The sequence below is a fragment of the Pagrus major genome, chromosome 23 (genome assembly GCF_040436345.1).
Source record: "Pagrus major chromosome 23, Pma_NU_1.0".
NCBI classification, from domain to species: Eukaryota; Metazoa; Chordata; class Actinopteri; order Spariformes; family Sparidae; genus Pagrus; species Pagrus major.
Genome location: NC_133237.1, coordinates 27,324,861 through 27,335,060, shown reverse-complemented (window position 1 = coordinate 27,335,060; position 10,200 = coordinate 27,324,861). Strand labels below are relative to the sequence as shown.

Here is a 10,200-nt window from a genome sequence, read left to right as displayed (position 1 = left end):
CGCTGGTAAAACGGGCTCCTACAGGCTGTTCAGATTCAGCTCCCGTCGTTACGTAACGACAGGAGTGATTTGCATAGGCCGAAAACACGCCCCCCTCTCCCCGGAGACATCCAAGCGGGGGGCGTTCATCCCCGAGGTGAAGGTCGGTGTGTCCAGCGGTAAGACAGCAGTGTTAGCAGTGAGCTGGACACGCAAACTGCTCTGTTGTTGGTTGTAAAAATCAACATAAGTGCCTTTATTCTGTCCCAGCTACAGAAGAGCAGAAGAGACAGTGGTTGCGTTTCATTGTTAACGACAACGTGCCGGCTACGGTTCCTGTAAGTCTGTTTGTGTGTGCTAACCACTTCACATCGGACTGCTTCAGTAACGAGGGTCAGTACAAAGCTGCCTCGACACTGACCCTCGTAAAAGGATCAGTCCAAACCATACGGGACCCAGCAGCTGCACCGAGCCACAGGTGAGTGTCGCAGTGTTTTGACAGTATTTACAGTTGCCTACGAGTATGGTGACGTCAGCTTGAAATTGGCTAACTAGTTAGCTCCGCTTCGGTCCGCTATGCAACGGCGTTTGAAGCGAGTTTAATGTTAATAATATTACGAGGGAGCTTGGTAACTAAGTAACACACTCAGACACACTAACCGCTCTGAAACATCCTGCTGCAGCCGCAGAGTCTGTGTTTTTCTGAGCCTCCTCCTGGGTCCCATTCTGGGTCAAACTGGTGCGGTTGAACGACAGCATCTCTGCGAGCCATAGCGATACATCCACCGTAAACATTAGCGCATGCTACCGCTAGCGTAAGCGGCATCCTCTCCCTGAGAGGGGCGTGTCGCAGGACGGAGCTCATTAGCATTTAAAGGTGCAGGCACAGAAACAGCTGCTCTCAGCAGAGCTCACCTGAGCCACTTTCAGACAGCTGAAGTTCAGGACCACGGATGGGTTTGGGGCAGTACGTTTCCAATACAGTGTTGTTGGACCTCTGACAGCTGTGTTAAATTGATTAAAAACAGTATAATATGGGACCTTTAAGAAAAGTTGTTAGAAAACTGGTCACCCTTTAAAGTTCTGACTTTAACTTATAATTCTGACTTTAACTCATAATTCTGACTTTAACTCATAATTCTGACTTTAACTCATAATTCTGACTTTAAAGGAATAGTTCACTCTAGAACGAAATTCAGTCATTATGGACTCACCCTCATGCTGATGAGAAATCCGGTGTAGTTTCTTATTCCAAGTGCAGCTGGAGACCCGCGGTGGTACCGTCCTGCAGCAAAAATCCATATAACAGGCGTCAATGGTGCCCGAGACGAAAAGGTCCATAAAACTACACAAAACCTTTGTAATATTCCTCCATACTGCTCGTCTGCTGCAATCCAAGTGTCCTGAAGTGGCGACATCCAGAATTTACTGGAAACTACATCATTTAGTACATTTTTATAGCCTAAACAGTCCCTATGCTACATTTACCTGGAGGCACGCTCCCGCGTTCACGCGAGTCTCCCTCACAGCGTTTGCACTACGGAAGCTGCGCCAGACAAGATGAACGAGAACTCGCGATAGATACACACCAAAGTTCAAAGTTTCAAATCACTAGTGCAGCAGATCCAGGATGTAAATACCGGTGTGTATCTATCGCGAGTTCTTGTTCATCTTGTCCGGCGCAGCTTCCGTAGTGCGAGCGGGTGTGAGGGAGACTCGCGTGAACGCGGGAGCGTGCCTCCAGGCAAATGTAGCATAGTGACTGTTTAGGCTAGAAAAATGTACTAAATGACGTCGTTTCCAGTAAACTCTGGATGTCGCCACTTCAGGACACTTGGATTGCAGCGGACGAGCAGTATGGAGGAATATTACAAAGGTTATGTGTAGTTTTATGGACCTTTTCGTCTCGGGCACCATTGATGCCTGTTATATGGATTATTGCTGCAGGACGGTACCACCGCGGGTCTCCAGCTGCACTTTGAGGAATAAAAAACTACACCGGATTTCTCATCAGCATGAGGGTGAGTCCATAATGACTGAATTTCGTTCTAGAGTGAACTATTCCTTTAACTCATAATTCTGACTTTAATTTATAATTCTGCTTTTTTTCCTCTGACTTTAATTCTGAGAAAAAGTCGGAACCCATTTTATTTCTCAATGGTCCTAAACCTCATCCGTAAAATATACATCTGTATATTTCCTTGTTGAGATCGTTTGGTCGACTGGTCGTTACAGCATCAGTTCAGATTATACACACACAGTGTCTCAATATGTACAGTTGGATTAAAGGTTATCGTTAATGTTTTGTGCTTACATTTTGGAATCACCTGTTATATTGATGTTAATTTTCTTTTTTCCCAATAATGGTGATTTTAATAGAAATAAAAGGAGTATAATTATCCATGTACCGAACACACCCTTCATACAAAATAACTGATTATTTACAGCTGAAAACACAAAAGACTGAACTGCAGAGTTGTCCTTGGTTGAACAGAAGATTCATTCATGATTCGGACGTCTTTTCATGATAAATACTAAATAAATCAGATTATCCACACTGGTCCTCTACTGAGACCATATTAACAGCACTCACCTGTAACCGCTAAAGCCACAACAACACAAACTAACAGTTTGACCTCCATGATGTGATTCCTCCAACCGACTGTGTCTGGTAATAAGATGAGAAGCTGATCAGTCTGGAACAGGAAGGTGTGACTGTGCCTCGCTGGAGACCTGCGACATTTATATGGGAGGTCGTCTCCACTCGTTCAGACAGAGAAAGAAGTTGTAAAGCTGCAGATGTTCAAGAGCCGAGAGTCAAACGAGCTGCTGCCGCCCACACGCTTCGATTCTGAGTGAAACGTCTTTAATGTGCATTAAAAAACAAAATACATTCACTCAAGTTCAACACGTGTGAGGAACTTCGAGTGTACTTGAATATTTCCATTTTCTGCAACTTAATACTTAAAACCATTTTGGAGGCAAATGATGTATTTTTTCTTCACTACATTTACTTTACTCACTTCAGTTACTTCTTTTCAGATAGCACGCTGCATCAGAGCCGAAGTAGCACATTTTTAGATTAATTTATTTTACCGGCATTCAGCCTTTTGTTTTCTCTTCCGCCTCCTCGTTGTCAGGTCATCATGTCCGGCTGCTCAGAGGTGGACTGATGTTTGTTTCGTAGGTAATTTGCATTTAATTCGTATTTACTCGGTGGATTTTCTTTTTTTACTGCCCGCGCAGCATTTTGTAAACTTGTTTTTGGAAAATGCTTCATAAATAAAGTTTATCATCGACGTGAAGATCAACAAGTACAGTTATTTTTTTTTTGGATCCCAAAACCACTTATCTCAAGATCGAGGAGTGACTGTACTGGCAGTGTTGCTGCTGTGCCCTGATAACGAGGAGTTTATTGCTTTTCATAATAAACATGTTGCTCTGATGTTACAACACCAAGTCACATTATTAGTTTCTGTTTTTTGGAGCATCGGTGAAACCTGCGAGGTGTGGACAGTCCAAAGGACACTGAAACACCCACCACAGCCTTCATGTTCATCCTGCTGCCGAGAGAGACAGAAGAATCATCTGATGACAGAGCAGCTTGTTTCATCACGAGATCTCATCATCCGCACCTCACAATACAATACTTTGTTATTTTGAGGGACTATAACTCTCATTTCATCACTCGCCTGTTGTAGGATGATAAATAAGTGACCCTTTAACTTTCTATAGCCACTTTAATGTTGCACCGTTTGCTCCGACATAAAGAAAGCTCGGTGTGAGAGCTCCACGGTGAATGTGGACCAATTAATAAACCGTCAGTGGTAAATACTAATAATAATAATGAGGTTTATTTTAAGTGTTTATAGAGTCGTGTAGTCTGTAGTCCTAAAACCCAGAAATCAGTTAGCATGTTAGCACATCCAGTTCCCTCGTCTCAAAGTCTGTGAGTTTAATGTGTCTCTGATGACTTCATTCATGAAACAACATGTTTATTACTTCAACACAGTTCAACTGACTGATAAATGTTATCTGATGATCTTTATCAGTTCAAAGTCAAACTGGCAGGATGTTAGAGTGTGTAATGTTAAAATGTTAAAAATGTAACTGAAGTCTGAAGCACACAGAGAGTCTGCCGTCATTAAAATCCATCCTGACGGGAACGTTTCATCACAATCCATCCGACAGTTGTTGAGATATTTCAGCAAACGTGACACTTTTATTCTGCGAGAAGAAATCAGTGAAAGTCCGACGTAGAAAACATGAAACATTTATTTCCATCACAACACAGTCTTTTAGAACATCAGATTTCATTTGATTGAGTCAAAGCTGGATTGTAATCGTCACATTTAAACAGAAACAAACACGATTCAGATTTCATTTAGTTGTCAGGCTCCAGCCTCAGAAAGCAGCCGCGGCCTCATTCTGATGAACACCACACAAAAATGTAACGCTTCACTTTTGTTTTTCCATTTTTCACAAGTTCAAGTAAAAGATTTAAGACTTTTATGGAAACAAAATAATTGTTTCTGTTGTGATTTGTTAAAATCCATGTCAGTGACTGCTTCTCCTCCGCTGGTCACAATGAAAGGCCACTCATGGATGGATTCACTTTGCAAAGGAGAGAATTAAACCACTTCAACAAATTTGTGCTCAAAACTTGAGAATTATCTTTTATGTGCACAGAAAGTCTGAGATCTTTGACTTCAACTCAGTCCTGAAAAACTGTAACAATAAGTGTTTTATGTGCACACTTGGTATGAACACACAGCAATATCAACAATTCCAGAAGAAGAACTGTGTAAAAGAAAAAATCACAAGCAGAACTGTAGTTTTTGCACAAAGCTGCACCAGAGTCCACTCATAAAAAACAGAAAATAATCTGAAAACACGATCTTAAATTTACAACTAAATCTGGTCCCTCCTCTTTCTCTCTCAGCTGCAATGCTCCAGTTTCCCGTCTTTTAGTTTGCCAGCAAACGCAACACTCTTGCACACATCCACCTGGAATGATGATAATCTGATTTGTTGATTCTCTGAGCCGCAGCACGGATCAATACATTAACTGATGATCGTCAATACTGGGTTCTGTACAAAATGACCCCGATCACAGAGAGACAGCGAATCAGAACTGTACAGACGGTCCTCAAACGTCTCATCTGATTCACTTTTACTGGTGTTACTGGTCCTCGTCCGGCTGTTGAACAAAGTTCAGAAGCTAAACTGCCGAGGGCGTACGGAAGAGGATTAGTGCCACGAAAAAAAATAAAGTTCTGCCTTTTATTTCACAATTCTGACTTTAATCTCAGATTTATAGGTCTTGTCCATTTTTCTACATGGATATTTTTCCCCTCTGCTTAAAAAAAATAAAAAAAACCTGTCCACACGACCTTCGTTTAGCAAAATATCTCCACACACACGAGAACGCGAAAAACGATTACAAACACTGAAACGGGCCAGTGACTTAAACACATAAACAGTTGAAGCTAATTATTCATTCATCTACAGACACGTGCTGTGTGGAAACAGGAAGCTAAAGGAGTTTCATCTGTGTGGAGCTGCTGCTGACAGAAAGCAACAATGGGCACAAATTGAGGTGAGACGTCGGAGGTTTCTTTAACAAATGCACTTTAGAAAATCTCAGTTTTTAGTGACCTAAAACGCTGTTTGTGTGGACGGACGCCACAGGAAAATGTTTGTGTTGCTAAATATCCGTATTAGTGCGGAGAAGACAAAAGACTGAGTGAATTCTGACTTTAACTCAGAATTAAAGAGAGAAAAAAGTCAGAATTGTGAAAAAAGGGCTCAGTCGGAAGAGACAACTTCCTGTCGTCACAAAAATAAAACAAGACAAATCTCACTTTATTAATGTCACTGTTTGTAAACAGAATCAGGACATTGGATCCATCAGGACCGTGTCCAGTGATTCACCGTCCATCTGATGACGGAGGAACGTTTCTCTGTTCTGCATTAAAACGACTCGACCTTTGTTCGGTTTGTCGAGTTGCGTTCTCGTTGACCCAAATGTTTCCAACAAACCAGAAGAATCCACAAGTTTATTTAAGGTGACGGTGCGTTTCATTTGGTCGTCTCAGAAGGAAGTCGAAAACGAGACTAAACATAACGAGAATAAAACTTTAAACATTAAAGCATCAATAATAAAAATATAATAAATATGATTTCTGGGGACGTTCTGCACACTGAGGTCTTCTACTTTTGGTTCTTACTTGATCGTGTATTTGGACAATCTGACTTTTAAGCATATTTTTAGTTTAGTTGAACTGTTGCTTCTTTCACTTCCACCGCTGCTGAAACACTGCAGGTTGAACAAACAGCGACCTCTAGTGGCGACTCAGATGATAAATAATTGCACATCCTCTAAAAGCATCTTCAACCGTTCTCTTCCTCCTGACCTTTATCTGGAGGGTTGAAGTACATTCGTCTCTCCTCGTTTTATATATTATCTGTCTCAATTCATTCAGTTCTTCACTTTTTAACTTCTGTTTTCTTAAAGAATAAACTTTGTTTGCTGTGTTGATTTTAAAACGCAGCCGATCATCAAAGTCGAGTTTAAAGCCTTAAAGTTTGTGATTTTGTTGCAGGTTTGAACTTTTCTTCTGAACTGAAGTTAAACCGACGTCAAGATCCGTCTCCAGCCATAAACTGTGGAAAAATAACTTCCCTTGCGTCCTCTCATTGGTCAGTAGTCCTCCACCCATCCGTTCTCCAAAATAAAAGCATCAATGACTTCCTTCATGGCCAGGTTCGGGATCAGCTGGTCTTGGGTCAGAGGAGTGCGCGTCACCGGGTCAAAATGGCCGACTCGCTGCGAGAGAACAACAAACACATCGTGCTTTTACTTTGAAAAACTCCTCCACTACATTTAGTACCTCCACAATAAACTTCAGTTTTTACGAGTTGTGTTTGGTTATTTTTTGGCGCCACAGCTGCTGAAACATGACAGGTTTTTATTTCAGTGTACCGCTGAATCTATCAGTCTAATAATCAATGAATGATCAATTATTCTGATAACGTTTTGTCATTTTTCCTGTAAAATCATCGTCTGGTTTCAGATTCACTGAATTCACTATTTTCAACAAACCATCAGCAGAATGAATCCAGAGAGACAAGAATCATTAACGTCAGACACAAATGTTGAGCGACTGTATGAAGACGTCACTCAGACGGTGGAGGGGACACAGGTGTGTTCCTGCGGGGCAGTTTTTACCTGCAGGTGCTCCTCGATGTCTTTTCTGTCGTACGTGACTCCGCTGGGCGTGATGCACGGCTCTCTCATCAGCTCGAAGCTGATCTTTCCACACAGGAAGTCGGGAATCTCACGCTTCTGTCAGACACACAACAACCACTCAACATTATCATCACAGTCGTTTGTTTTTTTGAGATTTGATTATTTTTGTCACGCTCGAGTAAGTCAGGAAGATACTGATGATAATAATACACTTTATTTCTACAGCACCTTTAAAAACAAATTATAAAAGTGATTTGACAAACAAGCGAAAGCAGGAAACTCTGGAAGTAAATGTTAGAGAATAAACAGTCGGTCAGTCGATCAGTCTGTGAGGAGGTAAAACAAGAAGGCAGAACAGAAAATGTAAAAACACAAAAAGAAAACACGATTAACTACGAGTGAAGGGAATCGAAGCCATAAAACAGGAAATATCACAGAAAAGAAAGAGAGGAAAAGAAATTCAAATAAAGAGATTAAATCAAATCAGGACGACAAGAAGACGACTGAGCTCAGTTCAGTCTTCATCACTGACCTTCCTCTTCTCGTCCACTTGACAGAACAGCTCCTCCATGTCTGACAGATACTTGTCCTGCAGGAGAAACACAGTGAACAGCAGGATGTCGACTCTTTATCAGGTTCAGCTGAAGAATTTAACACAAAGCAGCAGAACTGTTCTGCCTTCAGGTCCGTTTCCATGGTGCCTATAATGATCACTGAGGTCTTTGTTTAAGATGAGGTGAAGACAGCTGATTAATGGATTCATTGTTCGCTTGTGACAATTATTTATATTTTTCTTAAAGCATGCAGGTGTACAACATCCCTGCATTTAATCCTGCCTTTCAGAAGGTTACACTGAGACATGTTTCTACAGTTTTCTCAGATGAAGCAACATTTCTGCAGCAGAAACAGGAAACCTGCAGGACGAGAGTCTGTCTGTCTGGAGCCGAACACCTCGGTTATAACAACACACAGAGACGTCTGAGAGAACTGCCGGCCTGGCTCTACTCAGTTTGACTCGGCTCAGCTGGGATTTGCATTTCCATCACAGCTACTCTACCTGCATGAAGGTGCGTCTTAAAACAATATGGCTCTCGTCTCGATCCCTGTACCAGTAGTGTCGCAGATCACCGCTGACAAAGTGGCTCTGCTAATTCAGTTACAAACATGTTTCATTTCCTATAACTTCTTCACAATAAAAGCCCCCCGTTATTTAGTCATTTAAAAGCTTTTATTATGAAGCAGCATCAGAGTAAACGTTGTGTTTTCAGCAGCAGTAACCAAACACGACTCCTGAAACAGTAAAGCTCAGCAGATGTTTGAAACAAACAGGACGAGAGAAACTAAAGAGATTCAGTTAGAAGCTACAGAAGTACTGAGAGCTGAACACAGACTTTTATTCTTTTTGATAATCCAAACTGAACGCTGATTTGATAGATATTCATGACACCCTATGATCTCTGAGGATATTATGTGAATTTCTTGACCTGAAGAACTGACTGAGAATGCAAAATGAATTTTAGTGGATACAAAAAAGCTTTATGAGTCCAGTGGATTATAAATCAACATACGTGTTTGGTGTGGATCTCGTTGAGGTTGTGTTGAACTCTGCTGTCGTCTGACTTGTCTTCTTGTTTCTGTCTGCAGCCCTCCAGTTCCCTGCAGGTTAAACCAAACACACTTTATTTTAAAAAGGAACAAGAAGAAAACATAAGTCTTCGTGTTTCCTGGGTTGAGCGTGCCTCTTTTTCTCGGCGTGGATGAGTTTGCTGAGGTAGGCGTGCAGCTCGCTCTCCTGGTTGATCCTCCTCTCCTCCAGGCTGTTCCACCGTTTCTTCTTGGCGACCCGCAGAGCGCTGGGAATGTCGTCGCCGAAGTTCAGACGCTGCTCCTTCGCCAGGTTATACGCTGGAACGAAAACACACAGATGAGCCGTAGGTCTGAGGTGTGTTTGTCGCGGATTTGTCGACTTTAAATCCATCGTACCTTTCTGCAGGTTGCCGATGGCCTCGTCGTAGTTCTCCATCTCCAGGTGACACTGACCCATGAAGAAGTGAGCTTTGACCGACTGGCTGTCCAGCTCCAGAGCGTGTCTGCAGTCGGACAGAGCTTTGTCGTACTGCTGCAGCTTCACGTAGCACAGCGCTCTGTTGGTGTAGTACGCCGGGACGGACGGACTGTGGGTCTGAGAGAGGGGACAAGACCGAAGACGTGCACTGTAGAGATGCACCAATACAACATTTTACTCTCCAGATAAAGATGCCAGCAGCTCAGCTCAGCTCAGAGGATCTGCCAGCATGATTCATGATCCGATACCGAGGCTCAACTCTTCCCAAAGTTATAATGTGTAACCTCACGTGTGTGGAGCCGCTGTGGCATTTCAAACTGACCGACTGATTAGTGGAAACACTGAATGTTACATCGCAGCTTCTGAAGAGTAAAAATCGAGCACATTTGAAGCACAACTTTCCAGACTGAAGCTTTTATAATCACATCTACATTGTTACAGTAAATGCAACTGCAGAAAATAAAGTTTAAACAATTTCTTTATACCCGCAGCAATCACTGTACACTGTCCGTTTCTTTATTTTATCAGCTGTTCACTGATTTTGATTGTATGTACTGCTCAGCCTTATTTAAACGTACACTATGTTATTTCTGTCTCAATCAGAACAACAGACTTCAGGTGTCCCCATCACTCTGTCCTCACTCACGATGGCTTTGCTGTAGCAGGCAGCAGCCTCCAGGTACTTGCGGCTCAGAAACAGGCGGTTCCCCTGCTCCTTCAGCTCCTGAGCCGACACCGAGGCGCTCTTCTCCGGGCTTTCGGACATCTTGTCCACCAGGCTCGCTGCTCCGGCGGCAGCTGCCCCTTCACTCTGCTTCCCTATCCTGACGCTCGGATCCTACGGACGGGACGGAAACTGAGACGAGAAAAATCAAAGAACAGGAAGTTAATACATAATATAGTG

The 10,200-nt window shown here is 42.5% G+C and overlaps 1 protein-coding gene across 2 annotated transcripts in view; it reads right to left on the bottom strand.

Annotated features, from left to right (window-relative positions):
- Positions 1 to 4,236: 4,236 nt before the first annotated feature.
- The window catches only part of LOC141019482 (E3 ubiquitin-protein ligase CHIP-like), an 8,036-nt gene continuing 2,072 nt past the window's right edge, over positions 4,237 to 10,200 (bottom strand). For both annotated transcript variants that reach the window (XM_073494417.1, XM_073494418.1), the window contains exons 2-8: positions 9,943 to 10,152; positions 9,215 to 9,413; positions 8,971 to 9,136; positions 8,800 to 8,887; positions 7,764 to 7,820; positions 7,211 to 7,327; positions 4,237 to 6,808 (exon numbers count right to left, since the gene is read on the bottom strand). In XM_073494417.1, the coding sequence (XP_073350518.1) occupies positions 6,683 to 6,808; positions 7,211 to 7,327; positions 7,764 to 7,820; positions 8,800 to 8,887; positions 8,971 to 9,136; positions 9,215 to 9,413; positions 9,943 to 10,062 (873 nt within the window). In that variant the 5' untranslated portion in view covers positions 10,063 to 10,152 and the 3' untranslated portion in view covers positions 4,237 to 6,682. The remainder of the gene's footprint in view (positions 6,809 to 7,210; positions 7,328 to 7,763; positions 7,821 to 8,799; positions 8,888 to 8,970; positions 9,137 to 9,214; positions 9,414 to 9,942; positions 10,153 to 10,200) is intronic.